This window comes from Cephus cinctus, unplaced genomic scaffold (genome assembly GCF_000341935.2).
Source record: "Cephus cinctus unplaced genomic scaffold, Ccin1 Ccin1_scaffold1163, whole genome shotgun sequence".
Classification (NCBI taxonomy): domain Eukaryota; kingdom Metazoa; phylum Arthropoda; class Insecta; order Hymenoptera; family Cephidae; genus Cephus; species Cephus cinctus.
The window spans coordinates 308,467-324,980 of NW_014333653.1; the positions used below are offsets into that span (position 1 = coordinate 308,467).

General features: G+C 43.1%; 2 protein-coding genes and 1 long non-coding RNA gene across 4 annotated transcripts in view; 2 read left to right on the forward strand and 1 right to left on the reverse strand.

The window, feature by feature from the left end:
- LOC112493605 (probable V-type proton ATPase subunit D 2) lies at positions 1-3,087 on the forward strand. Of its 2 annotated transcripts, none has more exons than XM_025089667.1 (4): positions 1-774; positions 855-1,207; positions 1,290-1,572; positions 2,008-3,087. In XM_025089667.1, exons 1-2 carry the CDS (start codon positions 385-387, stop codon positions 1,197-1,199), a joined length of 735 nt encoding a protein of 244 aa, XP_024945435.1. In that variant the 5' UTR covers positions 1-384; the 3' UTR covers positions 1,200-1,207; positions 1,290-1,572; positions 2,008-3,087. The 2 variants fall into 2 exon arrangements, with proteins under 2 accessions (XP_024945435.1, XP_024945436.1); XM_025089668.1 differs by having other exon boundaries at positions 858-1,207.
- LOC107272385 (frizzled-4) overlaps positions 3,072-16,514 on the forward strand; it is a gene marked incomplete at its 5' end in the record, with an annotated part of 25,522 nt that continues 12,079 nt past the window's right edge. The window contains 4 exon segments of the mRNA XM_025089666.1: positions 3,072-3,283; positions 3,450-3,693; positions 3,784-4,021; positions 4,101-4,338. Coding sequence (XP_024945434.1) covers positions 3,072-3,283; positions 3,450-3,693; positions 3,784-4,021; positions 4,101-4,338 — 932 coding nt within the window.
- LOC107272387 lies at positions 8,701-15,907 on the reverse strand. The gene is made up of 10 exons (XR_003061176.1): positions 15,205-15,907; positions 14,878-15,137; positions 14,425-14,796; positions 13,753-14,285; positions 13,259-13,683; positions 12,923-13,170; positions 11,061-12,843; positions 9,127-10,987; positions 8,877-9,058; positions 8,701-8,787 (listed from the first exon to the last, which is right to left on the reverse strand). It is a non-coding gene; the product is annotated as an uncharacterized LOC107272387 (long non-coding RNA).

The following is a 16,514-nucleotide window of genomic DNA, read 5'->3' on the forward strand; positions in this document are numbered from 1 at the left end:
AGTTAAAACAGCAACAATCAAGACAGAGAGAGTTACCCACAACTGGATTGATTTATCGTGTGCCATTTCGAACTTCTATTTACTGCCACCAGATGTCATGGTAACTGTCAGATCCCTATACCAATTTAATTATTTCAACCAACGGTGTAATCGACTAAAATCTGTATCAGTTGGTCCAAATAAACTTGCCGTGATAGCAGCTGGTAGCTGATGTTAGCAAATCTTTGTTTCTGTATACATATAATAGATATTAGTTTATATAAAGTACAAACAATAATCTAAGATTAATCGCACCAAGAATAATGACACTGAAATAAGGTAATTCGCATCGATAAAAACATAAGACGATCATCGTAATCGTCGATATCGATAAGAAAGAAAATTATGGCGACAAGCGAGAGACTTCCAATATCGCCAACGCGGGGTTCGCAAACGCAAATAAAGCTGCGTCTAACCTCGGCGAAGAAAGGACACAATTTATTGAAAAAGAAAGCCGACGGTCTTCAGATTCGTTTCAGGACAATATTAATGAGATTAATTAAAAATAAAGTATCTACCGGAGAAGCCATGAAAGAAGCATCCTTCTCGTTAGCCCAGGTGAAGTACATAGCCGGTGATATACACCAGCTGGTGCTACAAACGGTGGACAGAGCGAGAATAAAGATCCGATCAAGAAAAGAGAATGTGGCCGGCGTGAATCTCCACCTTTTTGAGTATTACGAAGACGCATCGGATACTTATGAATACGCTGGTTTAGCCAGAGGCGGACAGCAGGTGAGCATAATGAACTGATTGACCGATAATTATCCTGACATTATATCGTAAAGACCGTTTTCAATCGTTTAATTCGTTAGCAGGTGTCTAACCTAAAAAAGAACTACCGCAGGGCAATAGAACTCCTTGTGGAATTGGCATCCCTGCAATATGGTTTCGTTACCCTGAACGAAGTGATTACATCGACGAATCGACGTATAAACGCCATAACCTATATTCTCATACCCAGGTTAGAGTGCACCCTGAGGTACGTCATCAGTGAACTGGACGAGCGTGAACGCGAGGAATTTCATCGTTTAAAGAAATTGCAAGACAAGAAGAAAATGAGAGCAAAGCTTGCATCTCAGATGACAACATACGATTACCCTGCGGTAGAGGCTTATCATATCCTGGGTGATGAATCCGACGAAGATATCCTCTTCTGAGTGTTCAGGTACAGAAACTAGAATAATTTTTTTATTTTTTATTTTTTTTTTTGTAGTAAAGAATCACAGTATTTTTTTCTCTCCGTACAGCAACACGCAAAACTGCATCTTTTCGTGATCTCCAAAGAAAACCACTGCTATTCACGTACATGTGATACTCGTCGGGCCCCGTTTTAGGGCCTTATTTTCGTGCTGCTTCTTTCTGCTATGCCGAAGTACGCCCGTAGAAAGGTTCGAGCGTGCAGCAACGGCAGCGAGGTCTCATTATCATATCCCAGTGTTTGGCGGCGGTTAAGGCCGGCTTTATGGGCTGTATTTTCTTGGTATAATTGGGCCTCGTCTCCGAGGCCGCTACTCCCATCTTGACTGCAAGGTAAGGCCCTTATAGTCCTTCGGCGGGCGGTTCGCCCGGGGCATTTATTATCTGCACTTTCACTCCTCCTTTTTTCGGACTGAGAAAATTTATTAGCGCACGCACTATGTAAACAATAATGCCGCAGTTATTCTTTAATCCTTTAGCGGTAACTAAGGCCATGACGCAACCCTCTTATCTACGACAGTCCACTGCTTTACACGCTTAGTGCATATATGCACAATATATACACATCCTACCACGATTACACGGTAGATAACAAAGATCAATAATACACCGCATTTTTACATTGGGTATTTTTATTTTAACTGTTTATCAAATCTTTATATCTTTTGTTAATAATTTTACTATTCTTCTAAGGTACACACATACTTACATTTATTTATTTTAATATATTCAGATTCCAGTAAAATTAATATATTTTTTTTATTTTAGATCCTGCTACACCCGTCTCTTCCTTTTGGTTCATTAATTAATTTCGTTCCCGTTTCTTATTTACTTGGGAGAGGTGTGAACACGCCTCGTTTGATACCTCATCCTCTGGAGCCAGTATACAAGGAATGCACTGGGTGTGCATATGTATATGTACTTCAGTGTAGCCGCCGCTGGGATTTAAGTGGAGCCGAGGAGAAACGACTGCAGGAATGGTGGGGATAAACAGACGCCGCAAGCTGCTACTACGGCGGGAGGTTTAGTAATGTAAGAAGCGTTGAACGGGGAGGTTGTGTCGCGGTTGGATTCTGTGTTTACGCGTCAAGAATCGCGCGAATATTGAAATCTTATTTTTTTTTTTCTTTGAATATAAAATCGAATCGTGTCTCGTGAATATTTAAGTGAGTGGGAACAAATGCGTTGTATTGTTCCGAAGTAAAAATTTAACAGTGAATACAGTGACTTCAAATTGGAGAATTAAAAAGTTTCTGTACTATTAGGAATGAATTTTTGCTTCGTCTTTTAATAAGTGTTGGATTTTTCCTGTTTCGTTGAAATTTTAATTCGAATGAACGAATACGTTACGTCTAAAGGATGCATTGAGAGCTATCATGATTTCGTTGAAATGTATTTCCCCGGCTGTGCGACTGTCAGCCGTCCGATAATGAATTGACCAATGACATAACGTGATTTTGCTCTGTGACATTTTAAATACGTGCGACACGCGTTAATATCTTTCACGTAAGTCTTGTGCAATTGTTTTGTCATTAATTTTTAAAATTATCTTTAAACTGTTTTATGAGACTTATTAACGAGATGATAACAGGATTCTATAATCTGACGTTTACTTCGCTAGATGAGCCTCGGGTGATTTTCAAATAATTTACAAGGCTTCGGATTGTTAAGAAGTTCAAACTTGCCGCGCTTTTAAATACACTTGAATATCGTAGTAATCCGTGAAATTGCATGTAAAACGTTAACCATGAAATCACAGTGAATAGTGATTAACTACAATACTAATATTCCGAAAGAAATATATCGCTAGTCTTTTCAAAAATTAAATTATTAAATAAATAATCAACATGTGGTGGCTCGTCGTACTGATGTTTGTGCGGGGTATTATGTACGCCCAAGGTGCCTGCGAACCAATAAGAATAGAAATGTGTCGTGGTTTTGGCTACAATGTGACAACAATGCCGAACCTAGTTGGAAATGAGATCCAGAGTGATGCAGAATTTATGTTATCAACCTACAATCCATTGTTACAATATGGCTGCAGGTGAGAATGACATAACAATTGATTTCCATATTTTCATCTACTAACGTCAACCACACTGTCATTAGATTCTACATAGTTTACCCAAATCATGTTAATTTTCTTAATTATGCCAATCAAAACCATTGACTAAAAATTTCATACACTAACGACCTATAACCTCTTACAGTGCCCAGCTACAGCTGTTCCTCTGTTCGGTTTATGCACCAATGTGCACGGAAAAGGTACCCTCGCCCATTGGTCCCTGTAGAGGACTATGCGAGCAGGTACGAGCACGGTGCATCCCGGTCCTCCATGGTTTTGGTTTTACCTGGCCAGCGACATTGAACTGTTCCAAGTTCCCCCCAGAAAACAATCACGAGCATATGTGTATGGAGGGGCCTGGTGAACCTGGACCAGTGCATCCGGTGCAGGTAAAAAGAAAAAGAAAAAGAAAATTGAGAAAATCCTCTGATAAAAAACTAGACCTAAAAATCTAACCCAATCATATAATTTAATTCAAGGCTTTCGCGGCTGGTCCATGGGGATGCTCCTGGTATGCAAAATCTGCCCTGTACATATTCCTGAATCGTTCCGGAAGATGCGCTGCCGCCTGCGACGCGGACATCCTCTGGAGTCAAAGAGAGAAGAAATTGACTGAAGCTTGGATCACAGCATTTGCGACTGTCTGTCTGATCTCTGTAGCTGCTGCCATCCTTACCCTCCTAAAACCACAGAGGCGGCATACCACTAGTACAGCCGGTGAATATACTCTCTGACATTGGCACGACCTGGAGAATAGTTCCAAGGAAGATGAACGATGAAAAATATTATTTTTCAGAGAGGGCTATTGCCTGTCTGGCTATTTGCCATGCGGCTGTTGCTGTTGGTTACGTGATACGATTGGCTGCTGGTAGAATGTCTGTTGCGTGCACCCAGGCTATACCACTTCATCCTCAGGATCAGTCGATCATCTCGCAGAAGCAGCAGCAATACCTTACTCAGGATGGCCTAGCAAATCCATACTGTGCCGTAGTCTTCCTTCTTCTCTACTACTTTGGGAATGCTGCCAGCGTATGGTGAGTCTGTTTAAATTATTTATAAAGCTCCTTTGAACATTTGGACCAAGCTATTTCCATAAGGAAATCCTGAGACTTTACAGAGATAAATAAAAAGCTCTGAACTCTCATTTGAGAACCGACAAGTCTTTGGACGGCACTTTAATATATTTTCACAAGCTTATACTTGGATCACTCAGGCCCTACTGCACTAAGTGCATCCTTACGTTTTGTGTACTGCCGAGGCGAAGGTAGAGATTGAAAATGCGCCGTATAGGAAGGGATAACAATCTGGCAACAGTGTTGGCTCCCCTCGTGCCGCTAACGAGCCTCTGACTCCCATCTCATCCCATCCCGTTTATGTTGAGAGGCTCATCTTAGTCCGTGTAACGGGTGGACCTAGAAAAAGGTAACACCACACTTAACGTCTGACCTATGATAGACATTTTTTTTTTCAATTAATCCTGCTACCATACTTTTTTCTTTCCCATACAGTACAATCCCTTTTATTTCACCTGATAAGGACTAGGACTACTAAGGCAATTAGGTACTAGCAGCAGGATCTAATGCGAATTTATCGTTATCACTTAACAATCCTAATCACTGTACGCTCGTCATACATAGGCATACACGGGTGCGAACTGTATGACCACGTATCATCCTATATTCTAACTCGAAAATTGATTCTCATTTGTGAACGTCTGTGCGCGCACGATTTAATCAACGTAGTTAACGTCGTGTCATTAATTAACATTAATGACAGATAACGCTGTATTTTAATGCACGCCACATTTTACGCCAGTATCCATTGTAAATCTCGAGCTAGCCAATTTGTTTTTTTTTATCTTCATTCGATACCTGTTATTATCCTTTGCATATAATAACCACTGCGATGTGGTTCTTGCGATACAAAATTACAAGAGCACCCGGTGTATGGAGCGTGCAAGGGAGATGGTTCGAGAGGAACCTTGTTGCCAGATATGCATGGGAGTCAATGGCATTCCATCTTGAAGGGAGAAAGGTAGCGAGTCAAGGGGAGAATAAGGGAGAGTAAGGAAGATGAGTGATCTTAGAGAGAGAGAGAGAGAGAGAGAGGGAAGAGGAGCGAGAGGTGAGATGGACCATGGAAGGAGATGATGTACGTACTTGTACAAATTTCAAGGAACCCTACCCGTAGTACACACCCTGACCGTGTTTCTAACTCTTTATCGCGAGGAAAAAAGAAAATGGTGAGAAAAAAAAAGTTAAAATGCTTTTAACCGTACAAGATGATTTTCAAGTCCACATGTGTATGTATGTATATCCAGTTTAGGATATACGTCTGACACGTGGAATTTTCATGAACCAAATTCATCCGGTATAGTCGAGCAAAAACAATCCTAAGGACAGGTGGGTTCTCTCTTGCAATAATTAGCGTCTTCTCTCTATGTCTGGCAGGTGTCAGGTTTTGGGTAGTAGGGTTCTCTCGTATTCCCCTTTATAGTAATAGGAAACGCACGTCCGTTGGCCATTATTGTAAACAGGATCTCTTTGCCGATAGTCAGGATCAAGAGAGTCTGTACTGGGAAAGATTACCAAAATAATATAATCTCTTAACGATAACTGTAATAGTCCTGTGCTCCGTTCACTTTCTATTCCGTTCGGCGGGACTTCAGTTAATCGTAGGAACCACGCGGCGATTATACAACCTAGTATTATGGGGAGGATCGTAAAGACGCTTTTCTACATGATCATATAAAATGTGAGGTTAGGTCGGCTTACGCTTAACTAATCGAGTTGGAGTCTTGCTTTACGACGCAGATTATCTTGAAAAGCGTTCGCGAGCACTTTAGCACCTAGTACTTGTCTGTCGAAGAAACTCACCGAGTTTTCTGACAAGGTTACCTACTACGTACGTCGTATTTCGCGGCTGTACTTATTTTTTAAAATAAATATTTCAACAAGATCCCTCGATCTAAGTCGCTCACAGAAGCGATTTATTGAATGAATAAAAATTATTAAAGACCCACTCTCATTATCCTGATCCTCGATGTTTACCCAGCTCCCAATGTCCTTAAATCAAGTTATCACCATAACGAGAGGGTATAATCGTCTCGACGAAGCTTCAAACTCGTTGAACGTGTTCCGCTTGCGTGACCGTTCACCAGGTACAGGACAAGTACGTAGCGATAGCCAGAACCTGTGTAAGCGATCGCTTCAAGGCGAATCTCTATATACGTATCGCAGCGACCCACCTGGACTCGCGTGATTACAATCGCTAAATAAAGTGGCGTGATAATTTAATGGCGTTCTATACAGTGACTAATGTTTTTATCTGTCACTCTTTTCTTTATCCTAGTCTCCCTCGCACCTTCGCCGTTGCGATTACAATTTTAAGCAGAGAGAGCGAGAGAGAGGGATGCTACTTACGTTCAACAACGGAATCCATAACCCAACTTAATTGTCTCTTGTGCTAATCGACAATCGCGATTCGTTTCTCCACGCTTCTGCCTTACGATTAACGCCGTGCTTTCTCTCTTTGTTACCCCCTACATTTTTACGGACAAATTACCCCGGACGCCCCTATGATTTACGAACTGCACTTCTCCACGCTCGACGCGCTCTCCCGCTATTCAATTATTCGTACTACGTACACGGCGCAACAGGTTAACCGGCAACGAGGTGTTGCTTACCATGGAGCTCGTTAGCGTTACCCCAGTGATAGCTCGTTAGCGTTTCCTAGGTTACGAGTACTCTTATACGATACTTTTGAAAGATATCTAAGGTACGCTCGTTAGAAAAACTCTAAGTAAACTCACAGGTATCCCATGTACGAAATTAGATATTGACTTTCGCGTCAGGATCGTTCTGGACCGATGGTTACTTCTCGGAACCGCGTCTGGTGAATTTATTTCTGTTGTTATTAATCACCATGGTTACCAAGCAACGGTCTTGCGGTAGCAACGAGGTGTTGCTTATCCTTGCATACCTTGTTAGAGTCACTTATGCTACCTGGCCTTCTGATATCTAAATGAGATATCTACCTCGTGTAGGTATACCAAGTGAAGTCACAGGACATTCAGGTATGCTAGGTATGGTTTCGTTTTTACTATGGAATCTAGAGTTTGCGTTCCTTGTACGCTCGCTGTATGCGGGTATATATATATATATATATACACACAGGGGTTTTATATACGTGGGTGATGCGTGGTTTAACGTGCCCAACCGATGGGGAATATATAGAAAGAACGAAGGCGCGATATAACGAAGAGGAACGACAGGACAATGCATGGGAGTGCTATGGGGGCTTCGTGGACCATGGGTTCTCCTGGCTTCGTGTCCGCAGGGCGCGATGTTTATCGGCTCTTTCGATGTAAATTATGGCGGTGCACTATACACTTGGTTGCACTCTACGCGGCACTCCACTGCCACTCTCCGGCGTCCTGGTGTGCAGCGTCGTTGACTCGTACGTACGAGACCCGGGACCCAGGAAGCAGCTCTGCCGAATCGTTACGACCCGACGGGGACCATCCTCTCGTTTGGCAGGGACGACTGCACCTGGAGTCTTGTTCCTTAGGATCTCAAGGATCAATTTGCTGTATCGAAGCAAGGGGTATCCTTAGAGTTTGAATTTTGCTTGGTACTTTTTCAATTTCATTACCTCTGCATGCTTGGATCGTTTATTCGTTCTTGGGTCATTTTATGATTATTTTGAGTAGAGTGCGTCCTGCCCGCGAAGAAATGATTTCTTAACGACTCGTCGAGGAGCAGCGGTGTCTACGCCAATGTTCTCGAGTCTGGAACTCATGGACCTCGGAGGCTGAAGAGGGCACGGTGGTAGGTAGGTAGGCAGGCATGGAGGCTGGCAGTCAGTTTCGTGTTTCCGTTTTTTTTTCTTTTTCTCCTCACCAACACCATCACCTTCTTCTCTGCCTTCCACGTCTCGGGTCCGACGTGCACCTCGAAGCTGGCCCGGGTTTCTTGGCGTCTCGGGAACAAGGAAAAAAGGATAAGTCGAAAGGGAGGCAGAGAGCTGATCCATCATCTCTCCAAGGGAGTCTCGACCGGCGTACGATCCTTGGGGCCTTATCCCATACACCCATGCAACAGGCCGGCCACTCTACCAGACAGCTTATAGAGACCCGGATCCGAGAATTCCATAGCTCGATAACTGGTTACGATAAGAGACCCTGTAACACGGTTTTACTTCTTCCTGATGAAGTCCTAGCAGACCACGCAGTCGGTGTCAGCCGCAAAATACACATCCTTGAAATTCCAGTGATCCGGTAGTATTAACGAGGATGATCCATCCTGGGGAAATTGATTGACCGTGTGACGATACCGAAGTGAAAAAAAAAAAAATTTTTTTTAAGTGAAACTCATGAGGTATTACATCCTGTTACAGATCTGACAGTCACTCCTCGTCCTACCTCTCTTTCCCTTGACCATAAAAGAGACCCCGTCTCCTCCGGAGACTCGAAAAGGTGGAACCTGGGGAGAATTGAGAGAGATCGAAGCGAGGGACGTGGGGCGGCATAACGACTTGCTAACTAACAAAACAAATACGAAGTGGCTAGTACCTCTCTCATCTCGTTGATTATATACCCCGGGGCTCAACCTGTACGCCTCACCGTGGGGTTGCTTCTTCCAGGCTTGTCTTCTTGCTGCCAGCCAGAAACTCCTCACGGGCCCCATTATAGATCCCGATGAAAGATCCAGTCTTGGCGAAAAACCGGCAGCCAGGGTCGCGAAGCTTCTATGTCTACAAGCGATACGAGTAATTTGACTAGATGTTGAGTAAAGATTTAAAAAATTCAAATTAAACATAACCTCCGTATACTGGTTCCAGCAAGTCGTCAGTGCATCGCGCGTACAGTCCTTCTCCAATGCTTTACGCTGTGACTCGTGTTCATATTTTAGGTTATGTTCACGTATATTCGGTTGGCTACGTAATTCTCTTAGGGCATCTCTCTCTTCTTCGCTATAGGTATATCGATCTGTCTCCGTCTCTCTACTTGATTCCCTTTTTATCTTTCACCAATGAAATCGGAGAAGGAGCACTCGTGTCTTGTCGTACGACTTATAACGAGATTTCCGGCGATGAGGTTTACCACGAAATCGAGACTCTTCGTTACGGCGTGACATTAGTGTATACGTACGTATACGGGGACTAGTGTTAATTATGGCGGGAATATTAATTACACTGATTAATTATCTCCCGGGACAGTTAACGAATACGTGGAGCAGTAGCGGTTTTATTGGGTTCCAAGAAAAGGGGGATCGTCGTGCGTGATTTTAACCGATCGAAATATGGTCAATTAATAATAACGACGATTCACGTTCGGAGAACCGGGACGTTAACCCACCGTGGAATCGAACGATCTTCTGGTTTCCCTTTTGCTGTTTACAAATCCAGAACCTCCCGGGTCTGCAGCCACGAGAATGCTTTACAGCGAGCTTTACGATCAGGGTGCGGTGATTAAGCCGCGGAAACGGCTGCAGGCCGATGCGGATTCGTTTTATTTCCGTGAATCGGTTCGGGTTACGAGACTCGCAAGGAAAATGGCTGCCTCGAGGTTACTTTCTTATAACGCGATTCCACCTACAGGATGTTGCCGTATGTTATACGATCGGTTTGGAGTTTCGTTTCAGACGATATTATACGCAGTTTTATTATGGGTATTGCAGGGGGTGACATTTTTTTTTTGTATACCTGTACATTAACGGGGATGATTACCCAGGTACCTACTTTAAAACAGGGATACACATTCAGTCCCGGCCATCTTGTTTCCACTTATCCTTATACTATATCCTAGTCCTTTATTGTTGGTCTAGCCTCTCTCTGTTTCTTCTTCATTCAATTTTCTTCCTTCCTCCTCACAGCGTCACCTTGGAAACCATAACGAGTTATGGACATTTTACGGTGGTTCTTGGACCAGAACCACGAGTCTGACACTGTGGGAGATCGACGTTGGACGTAGATTTTACATAATAATTGATTACACGTAGTGCTACGCATATTCCTATGGAAATCATCTTCTGTTTTATGGGGTTCCAGCTGAGACCTCCCACTGCGTTCTTGATGGACGTTACCGTGCTATAACGTATTACCCCATAAACAAGCGCGATGGTCATTCTCGAATTATCAAATCCTTCATACTCTTCTATACCCGTCTATACGCAGTATTAGATCATTGGATTCCGATATCCAATGGGGTTGTCAGTCTTTTTTCTACCATGAACCTCCTTCCTGGATAAGCAAGCTTAAGGGGGCGCGTCTATGATTATTTAACCAATGGTTAAAATGGGCCCCGTGACAAGGTGACAGGATAATAAACACGCATTAGCGAGAAACTATAAAAATATTATGGGTCCTAGAATAGCATGCCCTCCCACCATACACAATAAACTCCTGTCACTTGGAATATTACCGGGAGTCAGTCGGTATACATCCCCGGTACATAATACTAGTCCAAATGAATATATAATCTGACGATAAAAGCTCCATCTTTTTTTGTTGAGATAATTTTTGTAAATTCACCACAGACAATCCAACGCACTCGTACAGAGAATTCTGTATGGTAGAGATCCTTATGTAGTTTTTGTACACCTTTTACGTATCACGTAAGCGTAATGCAGATTTCTTCTCGCAAAGAACAGACTCCTATTGCATCCATTCGGTTATCAATTCCTGGAAATCAGAATCTGTGGTACCCTTGTCGGGGATGCTCGAGGTAGTAATTTTTCCACATGCTTTTTCTTACCTTTTATCACGTGCGTATAATTTTTTTTTTTACTATCCTAACGCCAGTAAAATCCAGCACGAACCTCCTTTCCGTCGGCTGTTTATACAGGGAGTCCAGCCACGTATTTAATTAGAGCTAATAATTTACAGGCAGCTCTGGGTACAGCTATAATCATCCGTACATGTATAGTTTAGTATCTAAAACATAAGTATAGTATATTCAATTCTTCAGTGTTGCCTATACAACTTGTAGGTACAGTAGGCCCATTGAAATTTCTACGAAATAATAAATTCCCATCGCACAGCCTTACATATAAGTTTTTTTTAACCGCACGTAAAACTCGATTTCCTCATATGCCCTTTTCCAATTATTCTTTTCTCTCCTCTGAGACAAATCGGCTGCACGACGAGTCTATAACGAATCCACCGTATCAGTCATATAAACACGGGAAGATTTAGTGTGCCGAAAATTGACGTAATCAATTTCCAAGAGGCCCTCGTCAATCCACTCAGCGGTATTCGCGCGTTTCTCCCGGTATCAATATATTGCATGGAAGCTAGTCAAAGAATTTTAAATATCCCGCCAGTAGCCACGCGTCGCCTAGGACTTATCGAAATGATAATCATTAAAAACGATATAAGATATCAACGCGCGTATATAATCACGTTAATACGAGAATTCTCGTCCTCGTAATTTCTCCAAGACGCTTCTGGCGTCTGGCTGTGTATTTTTACGGAAGTTACTCGCCTAAACAGAGACACGACCCGGTGTAAGGGGCCCGACGGAAACATCGCGGCTGCCACAGCGGCGAAGGACGGGGAGAAAAGTTTGGAAAAAAAAAGTAAGATTGAAACAGAGCGACTAGAATGAAATATATCGCGTCGATTGACTAACGGACTTACGAGGGAATTAATTGCTCCCAGGGTGCGGACCACCCGCGATATATAACCCATGAAATATTTTTCTTTTTTTTCTCTTCCATTCCTTCGCGTACTATTCTATAAATGTGTCCGCCATGTTTCTCACTAGTCGTCCTTAACAACATCGAGGACTTCTCCCCGTCGTCCACCCCCCCATTACGACTACTAGATCTCCTCTCTCGTCTTATGCTCTAGGTGCGCTTAAATTTACCCCTGCAATTTGTATCTGTACGCAACCAGCGACAAACACGTGCCACGTAAATTCAAGCAGATAAACCTGCAACGCTTGCTTTCGTTTATACTCAACGTCTTCGCCGTGCTCTTGGGATACGCTTGCAATCACGGCGGACGATTAATTCCCTTTGCCAACTACGACAAATCGTCGGGTATCCTTTTACATACTGTCTTTATGGGGCTCTACTCTTTGTTCTTGTCCCGGTTTAATCCATCCGCGGCTCTCTGCCGCGCTTTATCCCGGAACGAGATCTTAGCGTGTATATATATGTATCCTGCCACAGACTCTTTATACGTTTGACACGGTTTGCGCGGTTCCTTACTCCTCTTGCAAAGGCCCCACCGGCACTGTGATTTATTAAGGGTGACCAGCATCGCGTCACGCTTATGCCTGCTACGAATTAAATGCAGATGGTTCGACTTCTCTTTGTCACTCTCTTGTCTGCTCCGTTTGAAGGCTGCTTATGGAAGAACTGGGAAATTGTGCTTCCTGGGTGACAGCAAGTCTCTCTAGGTGGACACGTGTGTCTGGGACATTTCCTGTTTCATGATTTTCGGTGACCTTTGACCTGGAACGATTTTTTTCAAATCCCCCTTCAATTTCGGTCGGACGTAACGCTCGTGAATTTTGGTGATTTTGAGAAATTCTGAAATATTATATTCAACGATTAATTATTACTCTGAGACGGTGTATGATTTTCTTGTAACTGGTAAGTCTGTATTTACCCATTCATTTTCTCTTGGTTATTCAATGCACCAATCTTTTACAGGCTTTGGTTGCGTGCACGTGGCTTAACAATCTCAGTACATTACAGCGCAGTATGGCCGGCGGTGATTTCGGAGTATAATTATTAATTACAGCCTGGCAATAATGTCAGATCGGCCTTGAAGATACATCGGTTCTCGTTAGTCCTATTCCAAGAAAGCAAGCCAGTTGTAAGGTCGCATCTTCACTCGGCGAATCTTCATCGAATCTTTTATATATATTTAGCAATTATTCTGATTGGTAGAACCTCAAAGAAAATTTTAATTAACCCTTACACTTAGTTAAGAGATACTTACGTCCATGACCAGAGTGTAATTAGAATTTTTCCACTGTCAATTCACATCCATGCTTCATTAATCCAGATGGAGCTGCTTACAGTTGTTGCACTTCGGTATTACAAATCTATATCTACCAGGTACAGTCTGCTAGTGAAATATCTCAATCTGTAAACTTGGATATGTCTTATCCATACAAATGCGTTAACCACCGTTTCCTCAATGTACTGTACATACGAATATCCAAGGCGTGAACGGGTCAATTCACTGGAAGCTCCTCCGCGTTTACTTTACACTCAAGGGAGTCGTAGCCGAGGCAGTCGAGAGTGTTTGGCTTTTCCCTATTTGACGAGACGACAATCCGGTAGCCATGTTTTCTTTGCCATTGACTCTCCAGGTTTCTTGGTACTTCCCTTAGCACTGATACTCGAAGCTGCAAGGTGCGTCTTGAGCACAGTACACAGTATGAGAATAGTCATTGGTATGTCAGTTGGTATAGAAAAATGGTTACTCACGGTTTCTACGTGGGGACCTGGGTTTAATGACTTTGAACATCGAAGTCGGGATGGACCGAATGACTTGGCGATTCAAGATCCGAATATACATTCGGTGGAGAAACTACTCCTCTTCGTCTTAGCTCTTCAGTCCTGAGGTCGACGTATGTATATATACTGTATATGGTGGTGACTTTTTTTTTTACGACTCTCAACGAGCTTGATGGACGACCATGGACAAATTGTTAATCGCCTTTTTCTCCTCGACACGAACTTTTCTCTTTTGCGCACGCATGACTTTGGGTAACGAGTTGATTGGTCAGCGGAGTGGCGTTTAATGACTGTATGGATAGACGATGACGATGATTGCAATAATACAGCATTGGAATTTATAACCGAAGTTATACACTCATATGGATGAAGATTGTCCATTGAAACGATATACTTCCTCGGGTTTCATTTCTTTCCTTGCTCCATGCTAGTTGGTAGCCCTGGCAGTTGTCTAGAGACGCGTAGAGAAATCCAATTAGGCTTCTATTTCCTGGTAGTATTATCTAGTAAATTGATTTCAGCTTAAAAATGAAAGTAACTATTGGGAACGTTACTACCAAGGTGTAGAGAAGCCAATCCATAAAAGGTTCGCTCTCGACCTGGTATTCCAGGCTACTATACACATATGTTATACATACTCACCAGTTTACCAGCTTTATACAGGCGTTACGTGGTTTTTGACAGGTCCCGACATTGTATCAGATTCGATATCGATTGTCGAACGCATATGTCGTTCCCATGAACAATATTTAACATTCGAGCTTTCTCTCGATGCACGATTCAATTTTCAAATCGGGTTATATGTATATTCTCGTATTTCTCATTGAGCAATCAGGCTCTATTCCCCTGGCTAGTCGAATGCCATACGCGATTCAGGTATGCATTATACCTGTTCCCTGGTTCTTTGTGTACCCATAGAGGAATTTGCATAAAACCAATGGCGTATAACAGGGTCGCATTATTCGGCCATTCCAGAAGGTGTTAGCGGCTCGTTAGGGAGATTCAAAAACGACTCTGCAAATAAGTAAGAGGAGAGTAAGAGAAGATCGGTCCGGCAGGATGCTTATACAAGGTTTTATATATCAGAATATACACCTTAAGGACGCTGGAGAGAGGACTGCGTACGTGTGAGGGATATGAGTGCGTCACTCCATTCATCACCACGGAGCAAGATTCGTGCGGCAAGTTTTTGCGTTTTCTGCATCAGCACAAAGAGAACAGGAGCATCAGCATCGGCACTCGGTGATGGAAAAAACGATTCTTGTCACTTAACCTCCCATTCCATCGTCACCAAGTCCGTTCTCCCTCCTCCTGACTCCTCCTTCACCTCCTCGTGCACCCCGTCATCGAACTGGCTAATAGAGACGTAAAAGCCGTTCAGTGATGCGAACCAGTCCACTTCGTCTGGGACACGTTACTTACCTCGTACAGAAAAATTATACATCGAACGACTTTTGCCTCCTTTGGAAAACGTGTTTTTTGTTACTTCGTAGTCGTGAATTTCATGTGATTCCAAGCTCCCAAGTCGGAACTCTTAGGTTATAATCTACGTTGGATAATAATCGCAGGCCCTGTCTGTAATGAAGGTGGAGTGAAACAAAAGAAAGGAAAGAGAGATAAGGTTCTTGTTGGCTTACATTTGAAGAATACCGATCGAGCGCTGTAATATAGGTACTTGTAGCTTATCGCGTACTCTCACGATCCATCTGAAATACCTTAAGCCTTCCTTACAAGTAACCGCCTGTGCATCCCTTGGTACAGTTTCTTCTCGTGTCGGCAGCACGATACGAGACACATTTCTTTTTGTAAATTCAAATTCACGTCCCAGTTACGTTTGCTCGCTCGTCTAGACGTACCGAGAACCTTATTCCATTCTGGAAGACGCCTTCCTTCGTGAAATCAGTTCTTGTCTTTTGTCCGTGGAGGTTAACGCGCGTGGGTATGAATTATTCAGGTACATCTGGAAAGTGAACTGGCACAGACGCGTGCGCACCGAGCACGCATTGGGCATACGTAAACTCGTCTCGTTTTCGCGTTAGCAAGTTACGCGTTACGTGTCGATGTTTTTCTCGGGCTGCGAAACAGTTTATAGTAGATTTACTGAGAAACGGGTAATACCGTCTTTAGTACGTTGGTCAGTATTTTTTACTAGTAATGGCGTACAGTCCGATGCACATATGCACTAATCATTCTTGTAGACAGCGTGGACGATGCGCAGTAGCGTTGCGCAGTAGCACCTAGTAGACACAAGAAACACTAGACCGAGCTGTCTGAGGGTTTGAGTAAATGCGAGTTCTTGGCCAGCAGTAAACGTCATTAGTTTGTTTTATGGCAGTGTTAACAAGTTGCTGGCTGTTGCTGGCTTGGATCGCTCCAATGAGAACGGGGCTCGGTGCCAGGTTCGTTAAATCCCGTAGGAAGTCGTGTGTGAATATTCACGGGATCCTGTTCTGTGTCAGAGGAAAGAGGTTAGGACGCTTACGTTCGCGGGATTTTCGATGCTTCGAACACTACTGGGATATATTTAGAACGTATTTGGAGCAGTTTACAGTTTGATTCTACCAGTATACTGCCTTGGAAACGATGGTTTATCCCTGTAGAATGGTAATACATCTTTTTTTTTTGGTTTACGTTAAAACAGGGATAATTATATTCGGCTGGCATCGCTGTATCGGACGATGCTTCACTGTTTGAAAAGTTCCGCCGTTTATTCTCTTTATCGTTTATCATCT